The 20,007-nt window shown below is 39.7% G+C and overlaps 1 protein-coding gene across 1 annotated transcript in view; it reads right to left on the reverse strand.

Moving 5' to 3' along the window:
* SAMSN1 (SAM domain, SH3 domain and nuclear localization signals 1) overlaps window positions 1–20,007 on the reverse strand; it is a 96,839-nt gene that overhangs the window by 4,771 nt on the left and 72,061 nt on the right. Inside the window, exons 11-16 of the mRNA XM_009477147.2 lie at window positions 13,930–14,001; window positions 13,195–13,350; window positions 11,075–11,195; window positions 9,496–9,647; window positions 7,015–7,221; window positions 5,836–5,986 (exon numbers count right to left, since the gene is read on the reverse strand). Coding sequence (XP_009475422.2) covers window positions 5,836–5,986; window positions 7,015–7,221; window positions 9,496–9,647; window positions 11,075–11,195; window positions 13,195–13,350; window positions 13,930–14,001 — 859 coding nt within the window. The remainder of the gene's footprint in view (window positions 1–5,835; window positions 5,987–7,014; window positions 7,222–9,495; window positions 9,648–11,074; window positions 11,196–13,194; window positions 13,351–13,929; window positions 14,002–20,007) is intronic.

The following is a 20,007-nucleotide window of genomic DNA, read 5'->3' on the forward strand; positions in this document are numbered from 1 at the left end:
TCACTAGGAAAGCACTTTAAGCTTAGGTTTAAGGCAGTTCAGCTCAAGAATGTACAGAGGTCACACTGACTCCTGTGCGGTTATGTCAGTTCAAACCAGATGAGCGGCAGGAAGCTTGGATTTTGTCTTGGGAAAAAAGGGTCACCCAGCAGCAAGCTGTACTTCATGAATGTGTGCTCTGAGAGTTTGCCTTCGTGAGTTTTGCCCAGAAGGAGAACTGGCCTAGGAGCACGATGCTTTGGGCTGAGTCACTTGCGTGCCTTCCTGGAAGGTGCAGCGGTGGTGTACTGAGCAGCACCATACAATAACTAAGTAGAACAAAGTCTGTCTTCAAGGCTGATGTTAGACCTCCTAGGGTACGTATGAAGGTTATGTATCAACCTGTAGTGCCTGAACCAGTTAGACCACCTAAGTGTTAAAATGAAATGAAAACTCACAAAGCATCAAACTCAGAAAGGATCATTTTGAGGCAGTAAATGGAGATACTTCTTGAAAAAGAAGCAGAGAAACCTGAAGTGGTTCTGTACACACATGCAATACTTTGGGGACCCAAAGGAATAAACCTTTTGTGGATATTTACAGACACGCAACTTAAAAAATTGCACTCACTGAAGTCAGTGGCATAGCTTTTCTGGGAGGGATACTGAACTGATGTGAGAAGATAGTCTATGGTGAAAACAGAAACAAGAAGCTTTTTTTTTTCTCTAAAACCTGGAAGCAAACCGATGTGCCTGAAAAAAGGTGAAAAATACTAACACTCATGCAAGGATGAGCTTCCTTGGGAAATCTGGAAATATTATGTCCAGGTCAATGAGTTGTACCACAGTACAGAAGGGGAAATTGTCTTTGAGCACTGTTTGACCTTGACATGATATTGTGTAATCCCACGTACTTAAAGGGACTGCTCAGTGTAAAATGGCACTATTGATGCTAGGTCCTCACATAAGGAATACAACTGAGAACTGAAAGTCACGTCCTCAGCTATCTACTATCTTGCTGTCCAAGTACAATAAATAAGGAACAAACCTTATCTGGTACTGGCAGTGGAATTTAGAGTATTATCTGGCACTTAAATATGAAAAGTAAGCTAAGGAAGTGGATTTGGGGAGATAAGTGTAAAATATTACCCCCAAATTGCCCATATGCACCTTTTTTTTTTCTATAAAATGAACTGTATGCACATATCCAATGAAGTCTAATTCTTCTTCAACTCAGAATAGCTTCGGACTAATGTAACCCACCGAACTTCAGGAATGAACCTCTTGACTTACATCATCTAAGTGAGAAGAGAATCAAGGCTATTTTGCACACACAAAAACGTGTGTCCTGGGAAGCAGTCAAGAAAAAAGTTCCAAACTTCTTTTATTACTTTATTCATTAACCATCCAACAACTGCTTCACTTTAAAAATAGCATCCTACAAGAGCACAGACATCCATCTCCTGTCTAGAAGCCATCTGGGAGCAGAATGGAAAGCTATTAAGAAATACTTTATGAAAAAGAGCTTTTTTTCCTCCCCAGCCATGAATTCATGGAAACCAATCATTTTGTCCCAAATATATAGGTCTGATCAACTTACAGAAAATCTAAAAAGAGATCTGGGAAGGGGGGGAAGGTTGTGAGGAGCTTACAAGATCTTGCCATTCTAGGATAGCCTTGCTATGTGAAGTACTTGAAGATGGTGAATTTGGGCCTGGACTCCCAGGAAAGGTAGAAAGAAGATAGTGCAGTACCAGGAAGCAAAATCTGCTTAAAAAACACTATGTGGTAGCATTTGCTAAATAAAACTTACTTTTTAATTCCTGCTGTAAGATGGGTAAAGTTTTTCCTTTCAAATTCATTCAGGTCTAAATCAAATGTAAGATGAAAAAATTCTCACTGCCAGAAATCCTACGTTTTAGACAGCTTTAAGAAGCATATAATGTGGAAACTATTTCTGCAGGTCTTTTGGTTAGAAAACTCAATAACTGTTTATTTTGCAACATGAATTATACAGTCACAGATATGCAGCATGAAGAAATCACTCAGTATAACATACAGTAAATGTTAAGAAAAAGCCAAGGAAAGAAAAAGACAGTAAAAGTCCTGTAAAAAAATCTGGACATTTCACAACATCAGATATCATAATAAAGAAATATTAAGTCTTGTTTTACTACATTTATAATAGAATCTAGTAAAATGAGGCTATGTTCCAGCACGCTTGGCTGTTCTGAATAATAGCAGAGTCACAAAAACTGAGAAACCCTTGCATTTCAACTCTGGACTGTACCTGAGACTCCATCCATTAATCAAACACGTGCTTCATGGAAGCATGAATGTAATGCAAAGACATGGAAGTCTTCCAAGCTCTGTGAGAAAGATGGGCTTATGTGGGGAAATAACGGAAGACTGGCAAGGAGGATTGTAAACATGCTCAAGTAACTTGCAGTTGGGGTGTCAAAAACCAGATATATCATACTAATTGTTGTTTGGCCTTGTGTGTTGGACAAGTAGAACATCTGTGTTTAGATAACGTAGGCCTGTGATAGACTTAGAGGCACCCTGTCAAACATGCTTGAGATTCCTGCCCTGCCATGGAAAAGAGCACACTGGTAAATTACTCCTGTGTGAACCCCTGAAATACAAGTGAAAACAGCAGGTTTGGTGATCCTCTAGCATGGACCGAGCTCCGTGATGTCTGTGTTGCTGCTTGCGTGCCTCTGCCTGGGTGCTGCTTCAGGGATCCCCTGATTGGCCAGGCAACAAAAATAAATTTACTCTTTGCATTTCATCTGTGGTTTTGTGGTTGTTCCTGTGTTCTCCCTGTGCCAGCTCACACAGCTTAGAACAGTAAATACGGTCTATGGCCTTAGTATATGTTTTCACAAAACTTATAAAAAGAGAGAGCTTTTACCTGGAAAAGTGCTGAACCTGTATCTAGAATACTCTTGGCCAGTAAACAGATTACCTTGTAGCTGTGGGTAATTATGCTGATCACTTCTAAGCAATGCAGAAAATAAATTTTAATTAAAAAATCATTTATGCTGGACTAAGTCATGCCCATTTAGGAAAAAAAAAAAAATTGACCTAGGAAAGTTCAGTTTAGATGCAGAATTCAGTTTCGCAGTGGCACCCAGCTCTTTCAACCCAATTTTCCAATCGGATTGACAGAAGGACAAAGAGGTCAAATGATTCGGACGAAGTCAGACTCATGCTGAGCTTATCCCCAAGATCATCTTGACTCCCTGTCTTTCGTTATAACGACTTAACAGATAGCTTCTACCAATTTTAGTCTTTAGTATCTTCCTTTTTAGAGCAGGTTGTTAAATTCTGTTCTGTCCCTACCAGTCACGTGACAAATGCTATGAACCTTTGGCAACCAGACAAAGCAAGGATTTGATTCAGTCCTGATACAAGACAGTATCCCAAACCAGGAAACTATTTATGCGTGGCTTACCTTAACATATACATGAGTCTTATGAAACTCAACTAGACTTAAATGAATGCTTATAGCTGGCATGGTATATAAATGTATGTCTTTGTGTATAAATGTATGGTATATAAATACATGTCTTGGTTTTGGTCCCTGTGAGTATTCATAAATTCTGGGATTATTATTTTATTGAATTTGAATACTAGAAAGACTGGCTATACCCATCTAAAGTGGATGTGAAGCAAATATTAATTTCATCTGTTGATCTAAGACTACAGTATCATCACTGATTTTGAAGCATGGGCCACTATATAAGATTTAATGTTATTGTTTCCAGAACCATTACAAGAATTTAAACTATTAGACTACCATACAGAAAACATCAGGGACACTGTTTTGCCTGGAGAAGTGACCTAATCCCATGTTGCCAATTAGGAAGAACCCTGTTTGGATAATTAAGGTAAATTTATTAATTTTCAGTGTACGGGACATGTAAGGTCCTTGTTAGGTTTGGTCCTTGCATGTGGAATATTAAGTGTTAAGACACCTTCAGAAAAAGAAAAACTTGGTTTCATCTTCCAAAAAGGTTAGGTGTCTAAGGCTGCTTGCTATGCTTTTTGTTATATAAGGAATACAAATAGTAAACCATATCCTCACTACTTCAGAATAGTTTGACACTCGCGTGGTCTGTTAAAAACCATTATGTTTTGGTTTTGTTTTTTGCACTGATGCAAAACTGCAAAATTACAATCTAGCATTTTTCATTAATTTTTTTTGTGTTAAATATTGATATAGAAAAACGTACTCAATAAATGGTGCAGAAAGTGCAGCAAGGCTAGTTACCAAGAAGTATACACAAATATACACAGTTTAAGGGAAAACTAGGGAAACAAATGTATTTTCAGATTATTTCCAACTAGATCCCTACAATATAATTTTTGGAAAATGTAGCCCTTTTTTCCTGGATTCATGCTTTCAATCACTACTTCTACATAGACAGCCCTTCAAGAGTCCTTTTCTAGCCTGTCATCTCACAAAGCTGTAGACCAGAAAAAACTACTGAACCTGGTGGGCAAAGAAAACCCTTTTAATGCCTTCCCAACATGTTTGCAAGAACCTTACCTTTCCTGGAAGCTGACTAAGAACAGGAAAGACTGCATGTACAGATGGGGTCCCAAAAAAGCCCAAACGTACAGTAAAAAATAATGTCAGCAAAGACACGAAGAGGGATGTTAGAGAACATCTGCAGGGAAAGCTGAAGGATGAGGAAGCCAAAGAGATGCTTAGAAATCCAGAAAGATTTATGTACTGAAGCACATAGGGTATATATGTGCATGCTGGTGTGTGCATACATATGTACATGTGCTGGAGTAAGAATTGGAAAGCTACCTACTGAGGAGATAAAAAGTGGACACCTGACAAGAACTGATAATAAAATATCCCAGGGAGACATTGCTTTTCCAAGTCTCCTTTTCTTTCTTTCAGATGCTTCTCAGTTGCGAGTGCACGTTTGATGAAATGACTGCTCAGCATAGGGGTGAGTATGCACGAATATTAATGAAGAGGAAAATATCTCCTGTTTTGTCTGAGGGTCTAATTAAGTAGGTGCTTAGCTGTAGTTTCTAGGAATTTGACATAAATTATTTAAAATTAGAAATCAGGCTGGAAAAATCATTAAAATATCATGAGAACAGTATTTTCTGTTCTGTATCCTAGCTTTTCCACTCCCAGTGAAAGGAACAAGTGAAGAAAACATAGTGGTCATCAATACACATACATATACACACACGGTATGATTAGCTTTCGGAAGCTCACCAGAAACTTGAGTCAGATTCATTCTGAGAAAAGAATGCAAACCAGCTATTAGCATATATATATATATATATTTTTTTTTTTTTTAACAAAACCTTCCTACAAAACAAAGGATTTAAGTGTGGGATGAATTGAGGGAAGGAAATACTGTATTCTGCAGAATGCTGTTTAAAAAAATTTAAAGAAAATTCTTTACTGCAGCTATTTGAAATAAGCTCTATTTTGGTTAAGATACTAGCGCAGAGTCTGGGAGTTTTTATTTTCTTCTCTTGCACAGACCTTGTGACTTTTGGAAAGTCACTTAACCTCGCTAGGGGTTGGGTCCCCAACCATAAATAGGGTTGTTCTTAAGCAATAGTTGCTACCAATCTCTAGTGTAGGACCTATAAATAAGAAATTTTAAATCGTTCATGTATTGCCAGTATAGTAATCATATACATATCTAGAATAGATGTACGGTTTGCTAGGTGAACAAATCAGAAAACCATCTGAGTCCACGTTTCATATTTAAAAGAAAAATCATTTAATGGATCAGTGTGAGAATCACTATTTCTTTAAATGTGTTTCTTCAGTTAAAACTTTCACGACTCTTAACAAAGCTTAAACACTTACTGTCATAATCCTGTAGATTTTCAATTGCTGATAAAAATCTTGCCCTGTCTTCTGGGTTTGAAATATTTAATTCGATCAGGTGGCTCTCTTGTAGATCCTTTAAGTCCTCTAGAGTTTCATAGCCATTTAGCAAGAGGGTTGAGGCATATTCCTGCATAAAGAAACAAGCAAATCCTCTCATGTAAACAAGCACTATGCTTAGTAGAGGAATAGGCACAATTTCTCTTTTACTTTTTTGTCCGGTTGAAATGGGCTCCATTCTCCAGTCTGATTGACTTGCCTTTGGCACAAAACCAGAGCTGGAGAGCAAGAGACAACAGAGGTGGAGATGTCTGGGGGTCCTCCTGGACATCCCAGCATCTGTGCCTGAGTTGTCTAACAGAGTCCAGCAGCAATTGGACCAGGACAGAGCTCTGCCAGAAATGATTTAATCTGCCGAGAGTCTGGACTTCTGTGGGTCACCCCTTGAGTGCCTCCCATGCTGGGTCCAGGAGGGCTTCTGAGGGAGGGTGTGCTCTGCCTTTGCAGAGAAGGAGCCCTTCAATATCAGCGAGGGTGAGAAGCTGAGGGAGCCCTCAGGCGTGCTGTGTCACACATGGTCCCCCTTGAGCTGTGTGTCGATGCAGTATGAAACTGCGCATACTCCAGGGAAAGGAGTGTTTGCATCAGCACCAAAGCAATAACCGTTATTAAAAATGTTACCTGTAAATCATGACCTAATTACGCTTTGACAGTCGGTTAAGAACTAGGGTTGCAGAGAGGGAGAGAGGTGCAACATGAGCATAGTGCAAAAAGACTATTGCTCCCTAAAGATCACAAGAAATTAGAAACCCAAATTCTAAATGTTGGCATTAGAGTCAGACTGCAGTCCTGTCCCTGAGGTGTCCACAGTCACACACCTCCTACGCTTAGGCACACAACTGCAGTCAGGTTACGGTGACTTGACAAGTAACCACTGTGCCTCTTTGCATGGAGTCTCTTAGCCTAATCAAATGATGTGGTAAAATGCAGTTCTACAAGCCACTCACATCAGATAAAAGACAGACACGAAGCTTTTTTGCTTTGCTGATGTCAAAACAGCTGAAACCTGCCTTTCTACTTCTGCCTGTAAATGACATCCAAACCTGAGCACAGAGAAATGAAATGTCTCAAATACAGATGGGAAATGTGTTGGCTGACCTGCAGGTGGACATAATCCAGGAGCTCTTGCAACGTTTTAGGCTTTGTCCTTTTGCTTCCTCTGTGCGGCTTTATCTTTTTGGGTGCAGCTTCCTCTTCCAAGATAATATCCACATAAATGAACTTGAAGTTTCCTACTTTGTTGTTCAGCATGCCTGTCCATATGCCCATGGGGGTTTTACAGATGATATCTATAATGTCTCCTTTCTAGAAAAATAAAAAAAACCATCTGGTTTGTTATATGTAGCTTTTCCTCTGTGGACCAAAACCAGCACAGACAGCACAGAATCTTAACTAGTCAGTTCAAAGGAACTTTTAAAAATTACTTAGATTTAGCTCCTTTGCTTTTATAAGATCCCAGCAAAATAATTACAGAAAATGGAGTTAGTCCTTATCTCCAAACCTCTGTGATGGAGAGGTGAGCATAAGCAGCCCCTCTCACCATTTTTGTGCTCCACTTGGTCCCTGAAAAGGGATAGGGTTGCATCAGCAATCAACTTCAGCCATGGATAGTGGGCATAGCTTTGGCAAAAAGCGAGGCAACACTGTGAGGTTATTTTCCAAATGTGTGCCAAACTATTTACACAATAATCTTATTATGCAGCAGCTCAAGGGTCTTCAAAAACTGATAGCTGAGCTATGTGAAAGGTGGACTCTTAACCATTTTACAGTAAAAAACACTGGCTGTATTTCTCAAAGGCAATAAAGAACGTTTAACTCCCTTAATATCTTCCTGTCTGTCCTTCCCAAAGTACTGACAAATTTTCCCACTATTATTAACACAATTGACTGAGAAAAGGCACCTTAGCAGACAGATCTACAGGCTTCACTCTCCACACTTGTGCATTCACTCACAAATGTGAGTTCAAAAAAGTGACCACACAGCTACTTCAAGATGGCTTTTTGGTAAAGGTGTTCACAGCCACACTATGGGAACTAAGGTCTCAGCTCAGCAAGACAGTCACTGAGTAATTCTTGTAGTAACAGGCTCCCTTGTAAGTCATACCCCCTACACAGCTTGCTCCCATGGCCTCAGAATTGAGTCCTCTCTGCTGGGCAGGTACCACAGAACTTACAAAAATGTTGAAAGTCCTTTAAAGAATTACCCAACAAATCCCCACGTACACACTTCATTTGGCATTCTGTTACAAAGTTAAAAATCAAACTCAGCTTGTTAAAATATCTGTTAACAACTCCAAGACTGTTGAATCTTTTCTGGTCTGGTCAAGAAACTGCAAGTAAAGTGGTCACTCTAGTTTTGGTACAAACCCAAGTGTGAAATTGACTGTGGTCCAGTGACCTGGTTTTGTTAGAATATGGAGCTCAGAGCTATGAGCATGTTTGAAATGGAAACTAAACAAACATTTGTTTAAAGCTCTATAAGCACAAATATTATTCTACACACTCATGGAGGCTCAGGAACTTCAGACATGGATGCAGATCAAGATTAGACAGTGGCTCTAAGCCAAGCTGCAGATGTACTTTGAATTTAGGTTCAGGGTACTGAAATTTTGTGAGATAAATTTAGGGGATTTCAACCCTAAGTATTAGTTTATAATTCTAAAATACACCACCCCAGTGACTAAAAAAGGAACCTATGTGAGCCAGCAGACATCTGCCATTTTGTGACCAGTTAAACTGTTTTGAAAGAAATGCCCTAGATGTGGGTGGAAGTGGAGGGCAAGTGGTGAAGACTGCAAGCACCGGCAGAGCATTGGCTGTAATGTAGGCCAGAGAGGAGGAGAGGGAGGCTGCAGTGAGATACAGATGAGAATTTTGACAAAAAGAAGAGGCCGTGTAGAAGAAAAGATGCCGAAGTGTGAATATAATCTGGATATGAAGGTGTTTACAAAGACGGAAAAGAAAGAAGTCCAGATTACAGACATGACTAGTCTGAGGGATGATGATATTGAATGTGTCTGTGCACGGAAAGAGAAGAAAAGGGCTGGGCTTTTTTAGTAACGTTCAGCTGGGCCCGCGTCTGGAGCCCCTGCCATGTTGTCAGGGCCAGAGAAAATTCATAGTTCAAAGACAGGCTTAAAGAAAAGCTTAATGGAAAGGCGAACTGTTTTAATTAAAGACTATGGGTGCCACTGAGCTTTTGATATATCCTAGTCGTGACTGAAAAAGCTGGGGAGGCAACTTCGCACGCCATGAGACTCAAGTTTTTCTTACTCCAGAACTAGTATGTGGGAAGCAACATGTATTTTACTCTGAGGAAAGCTGTGGCATCCAGGTAGATACCACGATGAGGTACCTACCTGGAGTCTATGCCTTAAAAAGCCTTTAGCAGCAGTTGGCTTTGCAGCATTGTCTGAACTACGTCCTTATAGAAGCATTGCAAAACTAAATTGGTCTTGCTTTTGGAGTGTAACACATGCTTAACAGTTAAAAATTAATTAATAAACATATTCTTCACATGTAAGAAATACCCCCCTGGCATTCTTACTGGAAAAGAAGAAATCCTGGTGGTTGCCTTACCTTGATTTTCAGAGAGTCGGTGTCATAAGGACTTGGAGTGAAGTCGGTGTGAACTTTGGCTCGACCGCAGAAGGGCCCACTGTAAGGGACTTCTTCATCAAACCGGAGGCTGTCCCTGTTGCTCGTTCCGTCTGAGCAGCTGGTCACCCCACCTTAAAGAGAGTCAAGTTGAGAGATCTCCTGTACCAAATGCCCAGGTATGCAATTCTGCACAGCAGCCAAGAGGAAAGTGTTCAAAAGCACAGAATTAGAGAACGAGTGTACTCTGTGTGGGTTTGACATATTCCAGGAAAAATACATTTAATAAAAAGCATACTACAGAGACCGAAGAAAATAGGTAGGAGATCTTTCATTAACATCTTCCATACAATAATGTTTTTCTGGTGATGATACTAATAGACTACACATTTTACTTACAGACTTTTTGAAATATTACCTCTGCAGATTAATAAAATGTACTCTAAAAGTGCAATTTAGGGAATTAATTCTGCTGAACTTCTCCTGTTTATTCAGAGAAATGAAAACAAGTACTGTAGAAGTTATTTTATTTCATTACAGGGCTAGCTGAAACATCAAAGGAACCTGCATTGCAGAGGGAAATTTTAATCTTATCAACATTTCTGCCTGTCATTTTATCCAAGTTGAGCAATAAAATATCAGCAGAGTAATTCAAGCAATTTTGAGCAAGCTCTGCAATATCCCATCCAAATATGTTTTTAGATAAGAGCAGCAGTGTGTTGAAAGTGAACTCCCATATACAATTTTCACAAATCACATCACAGAAAATGATCATAAAAATGGTTTTGTTTGAGGTGATTGCTTAAGTGCACAGCTCCGTCTCAGGGCCAGATTAACTACTAAGTGCAAATGGTCTGGACTGCATCTCGAGTCCCCACTTAGGGCTCATGTGGTGCTTGCAGTGATGGCACAGCAACGTCATCATGGACAGCTGTGGCCTGCTGCCCAGCAAATGTCCACAGCAGAGCAATGGATAGAGAGGTGGAGGCAAACTCCACTTCTCATCAGAGATTCATCTGCCCTGAAACTGAGAATACCCTGTTGGGGGAGGGTTTTCAGTGGGTTTGCGGAGAAGCAGACTGTGTCTCTCTGCCTCATGACCTGAAGCCGCCGGGTCAGGCCTCATTCACCCATCATCTCAGAGAGACCTCTCACTTTGTCTGCCTCACGTCTGCAGGGTGAAGGATGGACTCACAGCCACTACACCCAGAGAGGATGCTTATGTGGCTGCACCCAGTGATTGCAACCCTATGAGTGCCCGCACCATAGCAGTGGTAACGCCAAAAAACATTTATGGCATATATACCAGCAACATCCCCTGTAATCCATGTTATTTTTTTGCTTCAGTTAATATTTCCACTCTTAGAAACACTCAGCTTATTTCTGAAGAGAGGTATATCTACCCTAGCTGTCACCCATTTAATGAAATGACACCTTTGTCTGCCAGACTGAAGAGCTCTCTACTATCACATTTTTGATCACCAGCTCTGATACCTCAGACTTAAACAATAACAATATTGACCCAGTGACTGAATAAGAAAAATGGATATCTTGGACTTACTAGATGAGCTCTGGCCACTGTTGAGACTATAGAGACTTTCCATAGAGTCACTGGCTTTTAGGGAGACCTTCTCAGTGTGTATTCCACTGCCAGGATCACTGTCATCTTTTCCTTCTTCATTCTTTAATACAAAAAGCAGATGTTAACCACCAAGAGATGTATTTTAGACAAACATTTGTTTTTTTCTTTTAAATCATCATTGGAGATTAACTCATCATTACACTTTATTAAGAACCACTCTGAGAGAAAGCATTTTAGAAGTTGATGCCTGGTACTAAGGATGCCCAGCACCACCCCTACCTAGCACCTTATGATCTTGGAAAAATCCCCTGTCTCCCCTCTGCCCCACTCGCTTCATTCCACTCGTTCTCAAGCAGCTAAACTGACTCTCCATCTCAGAAGACTGCAATATACCACAGCAGTGACAAAGGCTTGTAACGGGAAATTCGCAGGTAGCCAGATAAGGTGTTTTTTCTGGTTGTCTCAGAGGAGGAGACATAAAGTTTAATTCTGGAAGCGCACAGTGGAGTGCTAGCTGATGCAGCTGTATTTTGCACTGAACTTCTGAAAATCATGGGCACCTGGTGGCGGGCTGGCAGCCAAGCCAGGGCGTTCTGGAGACAGCTTGCACACACGTGTGGCATCAGTGTGTTCTAACATCACGCTCACCACATTGCCCGACCTACACATTGGCCTCAAGATCCAGTGCATTTCAGAATTAACAGATGCATGTTTCTCTCAGAAAATCTAATGGTGTATGAAATTGGCCCCTCTATCACAGGTAAGTTAGGAACAATGTAACAACTAAATAAAATAATGCTGAGCTTTCAAAGGAAGGAATTTCTTCAGCAGATTTCATCACATCAATGTGCATGATATTTTGATGCAACTGAAACATCCTGCAGTACTTAGGATGCTACGTTATATTTGGGGAAATATTAATTATTCATCAGTCAGCTGATGAAGTCAAGCAAAGATGACAGTGCATGTATGAAGGAGAGACCCATACAGGTATGTATAAGGTGTAACATTGAAATAAAAGTTTATATTGGATTTCAACAAGGACAGTGCTTGTTACACCCGTCAGCAGCATAACCCATAGATTAATCAGTGGGCCGGTATTGATTGTCATCATCTCCTGCAGGAATGAAGATTATGCTACATGTGTGTCCAACCAGATAATTCATTGAGTTTCTGTCATGTGAATTGTTGCTGTAAATGTGCAGAAGGTAAATACTGAAATTCTGATTTTTCTTTCTTATAATATAAAAATCATGGATTGTAACCTCTTGAATTTTAGCAAAAAATACAAACTAAACTAATGAAATATGAATCCTTGCCCTAGACCTCCAAAAGCTGTCTAAAGGTATCCTGTGAAACACTATTTTCTATTTGTGAAGCTTCTTATTTATTTTCCCTACTTATTTGATATTGACACATGTGTGAGATAGGATGCAGACTAGCTAGATTTTTTAGGATGATTAAGTATGACAAGTCCTTTTTCCTTACTTTTTTTTTTTAAAATTTGGAGCTCACTGAAACAACATATTGAGAAAACAGGGTTTGCACTATGTGAAAAATTATATGGTTTTTATGTTTAATAAAGGTAGGTTCACTAAGATTAGATAAAGTAAAAGCAGATAAGGCATATGAGTTGTCATGCTCTAGGATGCTGGCTGACCTCTACAAAATGGACTTTGGAAATAATTCTTGTATTGAAAGATAAATTCTTCTAATGAAGCATTTCATACAGGTCGAGTATCAGACTGCCGATGGGGTTCATCCAGTACTCCCTTGTGTCCACATCAGGAGATTTTTTTTGTGATGCTTATACAAATGCTCCTTGATGAGAAAGCAAAATACAATTATGTAAAACTCCTGTGGCTATCTTGGGCCCTTCCTGTGTGATGCTTTAATTGTATATGTGCATGTGTGCGTACATTAATATGCGCATGAAAGAAAGGATACATACTAAAAGCTGGTTTAATTCAGTATGTGTTACCATGTTTTTATGGATTGTCATGACTGATGACAGTTGAAACATGAACAGGAAAAATGCATGTAACATTTTTACTTCACATGTATTATCATCAAACATGAGATTCTTAAGCTGTATTTACCATCTCCTCAGAAAGTGCCTTGATGTACTTTTTACCCATCTTTTTCTTCATGGTAAGGGAAATGGCTCTCATCTTCTTACTCAAACTTCCTCCATTATTTGCTGCTTTAGTTTGTACTGCATCTCCAATGTCACTTATAGTCTCCAACTCAGATACCTGATTTGAAATAAAAAAGTAAGCAACAACTTACCATGAAAATGAAATTCAGTGTAGTGGAATAGGAATTACAGAAAAATATTAAGGACACCAATGCAATTAGGATGACAAAAGTCAGTCATAGCCATTTTCCTGGTGAATCATGTACTTAAACAGGTTTGCAGCACACCACTGTATGTGTGAATGACAAAAAGAAAATATATTTTATACTAGAAAATGTTGTTTCCCATTGTTTATTGTCCTCAATCCAAACAAGAATTGAGGGGATTTATGCAGGTTCTTGAAAACAAAAATGACGCATCTGTGGGTTGCATACATGTGCTGGTTACTTTGGGCAGGCACCAACCTCAAGTGCACTTTTGTCTTTTTGAAAAATTGTTTCTAATCTTCCCATCATAGTACCAAAGTTTAGGTGTGATTCTCTTGTTCGTTTTGGCAAGGGCTCAATCACCCAAACAGATCTAGGTACACAGGCAAAGTTCTCATCGGTGAAAAATTTACACAATAGTTTCCCAATGTTTTTGCATAACTGTCATGGGAAAGTGAACTGAAGAAAGTAAAACACTGTGTTATACAGACCTCAGCTGAATCATCTGTCTTTGATATTGAGTGATGCCTGAAACGGTCAAAGCTTCCAAAGCTGCTTGTGCGCTGTAAAAAAGAAGACAAACCTTGACTCACTGATGGTGTTTTGTTCTGTTATTAAGACTTAAATACAACTGTCAAGTCACCTGTTTGTGTTAAAAATTCCTCCCAGATCAGTGGACCATGAACTGCTACATCCAGCCAGAAACACACTAGGAGGTGACTATAGGGAAAAAAATTGTGACTGTACCGCCAGAAGCAGAAAAATGAATAAGAAAAGCAATACTGCTTCAAATACTAACTAGATCATGGATATGATTGAGTTCTTCTACATCAGTTTCACATTAATTATACACAGATATCTATGAGTTACTTCTAGGCAAGATTGCTGTCCGCGAGCTTAGAAAAAAAGGTGTTTCCATAAATATTATATGAGTTATAGAATCGGTTATGGTGGTATCAAATGTGGCAATTTATACAGTTTACTTTTGCAGCTGGAGAGACTGTTTACAGTTCTTTACCAACAGGAATCAGCAAGGACCACTGAGGATTATGAATAAATTTTTTCCAAATGCGTATGTTGTGGAGGGAGTAACAGAATAACCAGGCGGACCCTGTGTTTTTCTTTCCAATCCCCCAATTCGAAAATCTGATTTTTAAACGTACACGGGTACAATTTTTCCCTGTGCCACAGCACATAAGAAAGGCTACATCACCTGAGCTGTGCATTAAGAGACCATGAATGGATTGCTTTTACTTCCTTCTAATTTTCACCCTTTCTGTGTGTGGGTAATTGCCATGGTAAGGAGGGAAGTGGCACAGCAGATTTTTGCAAGAGAGGTCACACAGAAATACCTGCCAGACATGCCCAGGCAGAGTTGTCTGACATTTCACTGCCCATGGTGGCAAACTGCATAAAATTGGCATTGATGACAAGTCAAAGGGCCTCTAAGTGTGGCCCTAATAATAGCCAGAATTCGGACATTTATCAACTCTACAAAGTATTTAAGAGCTTGTTTTTATATCTTCACCAATACTCAAAGCTAAATCCAGAACAACCCTTTTTTTTAAAGTTCTTCACTCTTCCATACTAAGTGAAAGTCTTTTAATGCAGTATTAGATTTCTTAAAGCAGGGTTTACTATTATATACTATGCAATATCAGCTCAGTATATTTCTGAGTATTCAAAATCCCCTCTGGAGGGAAAAAACACGTAAGTGATTTCAGACTACCTGGTTACAGGTTTTCCTGTATTTATTCATCCATTTACCTTGCCCACCTGATTTCAGCCTAACCAGTTCCTTGCTCCATTGCTTGCTTTCCCCCAAGCCACACGAGCCATCTTTTTATCTCCCCACGGGTTTCTAAAGCACCCATCATGCCCCCTTCCCCTGGCATCTCCAGCTACCTCCTTTTGCTCTCCATCCTGGAAATCTCTTGGTGATGGTAAGAGGAGCAGAACTGCCCAAACACTGAGTGCTGCAGGGAACGCTGCCCTTGCTGCGCCCGTCCCCCAGTTCCCTACCCAGGCAGCAGGGTTAGTAACGTTGCGGGAGTGCCGTCCTCTGGAAAGCTGGAAAGCCAAAGACCTGTTTGAGCCAAGACCTAAGTAACAATTTCAGCCGCTGGCAAGTTTCTGAGTGCTGGTACGTCCCCGTATGTGTTCCTCCCACAGTTACCAAGCTGCTGTTTGCTGCTCTGTCTCCTTATGCTCTCCTTTCCTGGCAGCAGTTAATCCTCTGTGGGACTCATCAGTAACAACGTCAGGCTCCTGATGCAACACAGGGTGGTGAGGTGGCATTCAGGCTTCCCAACCGTGATCTTAAGGAAGGAGTTCATCAAAATGATACCAGCTACGCGGAGCACACACATACCTCCCCTGGGTGTTTCCATCCAGGAAGAACCCCATCTTATTCTGTCCCTGCTCATAAATCACAGGGTTACTATCCATATTAGCTCCTCTCTCTCTTATACACAGACACTTTTAAACTAAAAATAGTTTGCAGAGGGAAAAAAAAAAATGACAAAGAAAAGCTACGGGAAACCACGTGCAAATAGTTTGTCTTAGTCTCAATTTGAGAAGATGAAAATCAGCATCCCCTGGAATACAACTGAAAATAAAAGCTCCTTGCTGTGTCATTTCCCTGTTTTCCCACATTTATTTAATAACCAGCTCCCCCCTCCAAAAAAAAAAAAAAAAAAAAAAAGTGGACATAGCAGTGGGAGAGGCCTGAGCACAGCCAGATGGAAGAGGAAAGTGTGCCCACATTTTGGGTCCATGTTCTAACCACTGCAGCTTAAGAGAAAAAGAAGTAATGTAATTTTTTTTTCCACTACATTTCTGGGCACATCTAACCTGAAAAATATTTCCAGCCAAAGGTTATTTGAAGAAGCTGACCCAGATTTCTGAATATTTTTGGACAAGTAAAATGACATTTACTATTCACTGAGGGGAAAAAAAAAAGAAAGAAAAAAATCACACAGCTCTCCTCTTAATTGATTGTAATCTCTCAGAAAATCTCTGTTGGCTAAACATTGTGGTTTATTTGTTTGTTTTTACCCTGTGAAATTGAAAAGGACAATTTGGATTGTACACTTTAATTTCATCTAAAATTCCCATAAAGAACTTTGCTATTAAGTAGATGAACAATATCCTGTGACAAGGGGTTAGCTCAATAGTATGATATAAAAACACAGCCCCAAGGATTATGGTTCTATTAGACAGGATTAACACCTTTCACTTGATTGTCAACCCAGCCAAATGTGCCCTGCAGCATGGAGCAGAAGGGATAGAAAGAGGGAGGCTGGAATCCACAGCAATATTGGGAAAGTATCAAATAGTTTCACACAGCGATCTCTAAACACACACTGACCTTTCTGTTGCATTCAATCACTTCAAGATGTCTAGTAGGAATAACTGTATATTAAAGTGCAGATGTGCTGTAAATACTTTAAAGGGAACAAGAGGAAAAAACATTGTTTATTATTGGTCTTACCTATAAACAGCTTGAGCACAGGGAAATCAGTTATTCTTTTTTGACCCCTGAAACAACCTTATATCCTACATGTGCAGAAGCCTTGGGCTATTTTTTAGTGTACTTCAATGTTGCTTCTTCCCTATTAAATATTAATAAGGGTTACAGGATGAGTTCCACTATTCTAGATAATGGTCTTGTTGCACTGGAGAGCACTAAATAGGGCTGCTTCAGCAATTCTCTAAACTAACTTTTTCCATTAAGTAATCAATAGCTACCACCTTTAAAAAATGTATTCAACCCCATTATACTGATAACAAAAAGCAGATTTAGGAGCTGTGGGCTGCAAAGGGAACAGGACTATTACTTTCAGTAGTGTCAGTCAGTGCATTAGTGTCAGGGAACACCTACTTTGGGAAGATATGCACAGGCCTTATTTCCAGGTGAAGGGAAGCTTTTAAAGTAAATGCAAAGCTACTAGGAGAAAATATGCTATTGACTTTTGCTACCAGGATTCAGCATCCTATAAAGTTAAGTGATTTTTCTGGCTGGATTCATGCAAGAGCTACGCATAGATATGTTAAGCAAATACAAATTTGTTCAGTAAAATCTAATGGAGGCATGGGCAGGGGAGAAACACTTTTATCTTCCCACACAAGGACCGATCAAATAATTTCTGCAAATCAATGCATTAACTTTCATCCCTTCCCCTTCAGTATACCAAATTAGCATAATAGAAAATATCAAAGATATTTTTCAGTATTTTAAATCCTTCTTCCATCTTTTCTTATATCTTCAACTCCCTGAAATCCAGGAACTTTAAATAACCATTTTAGAGTGGTAAGTGCTATGTAATTGCTGTTTATTTTAATTTGGACAGTCTGCAGTTGGTGGTCTGGTTTGTCTGTAAATAGCCTAACATTTTCCCCAGAAAATGGTATGGTATACAACTAGAAAAACAACAAGAAGAGGTTCTGCAATCCGTGTCTTTCTGTTATAAAACATCCTTCCCTTGTACAGCATATCATAGAAGTCAGTTAGTTCTTATGATAAACTAGTCAGAGCTTCTCAGTGTCTAAAGACAACCTTTGAGCCAAAACTGACAGCAGTTATGCCGCTAAATAATCATTATGGGTGATATTCATCTCATATTTTCCTTTGGACAATTCACACTACTCAGAGATCTGGTTCCCTGCTGTGAAAAATTCTGGCCCATTATGTTTTGCTTCAAGTCCTATTCAAAATAACTTTTAAGGCCAGCATGACGCAATGGCTTTGTACAGACCCTATCGCACAAGTAAGTCTCTTCAAATTCCTCCATGCATTTTCATTTTTAGCTTCCATTCACCCTTAGACTACCCAGACCGTGTAAGCTGTACAGGGGCAAATGCGGTCATCGAGAGTAACAAAAAGGGAGCTCAGCATGCTGCCCAATTTCCTTGCCTGCCACAGATACTTCTATTCTTCCCTCTCTCCTTGGAAGAAGCCACAGCAGCTCCCAAGAGGACAGTCTGTGCTTGCTGCTTTGATAGATGGAGATGTGGAGCTCAGGACTTGATTCATTTCTTCTATTCTCTGATGCTCCTAGTCCCTTCAGAAGGAGGAGACTACTCTGAGAATAAAATTAAGAGTTACCAAAGTAGGAATGAATATTGCCACTCTGCTAGCTTATCTTCTTGAATAGATAATCAAAGAAATTGTCTCCTACTTTCCCAGAAGGCAAGATAGCAATTTTTAGCTCTTGGGATGTTCAGTGAAAAAACAACAACATCAACAAAAACCCCCTCACTTCTGTATAAAGAATGAGAATTTGCGTACAAGATTCAGTAACTCTCTGAAGAGTAACAGAGAAGCAAAAAAAGAGAAGACATCATGACCTCCCTACCTCAGGGATTTTTTCCTATTTACACATATAGAACTTCTGACCACTAACCAAGCTATTAATATAACATTATAGCCCACACGAAACATGGCCTAAACCTTGTACTTCGCCAGTCAAAAGCAATTAAAAAGATACAGCTTGTTTTTCCTAACTCAGATAGGGCAATCTACTGAAATGACATTTTTAACTGGCTTAAAAATGACTCTATAAAAGACTGGTTGTTATTGTGGTCTGGTATTCAGTAACTGCATGGAGGTGGGAAGAGAGGGGAGCAAAGTGATCTTTGAACAAAATTGCCATTATCAAGCCTCAGAGCAAACACCCTAATTTTAATGACAGAAAATGGCTGAAGCTGTATAAAATAATGAGTTAATCGTACTTAACACTACTCTGGGTCAACAAACTTTGGTCTCCAAAGTAAACACTGAGCGGCTGTTTTATCCGTACTGCAATCTGGTACCAGCCTCAGTCTCTCAAGCCTGAACCAATGCTGACACGAAACACGTAGTTCCTGATAACCCAGCCTGCACGTCAGAGTTTCCACTAGAAATTCAGTTCTTGAGTGCTTTCAAAGGGCACCTCGCGCAGGGCAGGTGCCAACACGGCTGAGAGTGAGGGGGAAACTACCGTTCATGAAGTTAAACAAGGGCGAGATGGGTTGCAAGGTCTGTAAGTCTTCCTCAGGAAGAGGCAAGCCACGTAGGAAGTCTGAGCAAAAAGGCGATTTCATCTGACAAAAAATGTGCTGTGTTGATTAAACAAGTTTGTGATGAACTAAATAAGGAAGCAATTTAAGAAATGTTGATCTTAACACTATGAAAGTTTTTGCAACTGAGTGTTGCAAAATGTGCAAGGGGGAAGGGATCTGACTCCTCTTCCTTTAAATGCACATTGACCCTGAATTTTGAGCACCATGGTACCTGGCCAGTTACTGAAGAGCACTCTCAGTTCCCAGTGAGAAAAGTCACTCCAAGTGCTCTTCTGGCAGTCTGTCCAATTCTGGGAGTGCGCACACAGGTATTTGCAATAACTATGTAATTAAGACTTTATTATTTATATGACATTTAATTAAAAGTGACTTTCAGTGGCACACAAAACCATGAAAAGAAAATGACTTTAAAAGAAGGTTAAGGATGTGTGACAAACTTAGAGGAGCTATGAAAATGACAGTTAAGGACTTGGCATGATGTTCACTTCTGCCGCCCTGCTATCCCT

Source organism: Nipponia nippon, unplaced genomic scaffold (assembly GCF_047370975.1).
Source record: "Nipponia nippon isolate SJK-2023a ecotype South Korea unplaced genomic scaffold, ASM4737097v1 scaffold_2, whole genome shotgun sequence".
NCBI classification, from domain to species: domain Eukaryota; kingdom Metazoa; phylum Chordata; class Aves; order Pelecaniformes; family Threskiornithidae; genus Nipponia; species Nipponia nippon.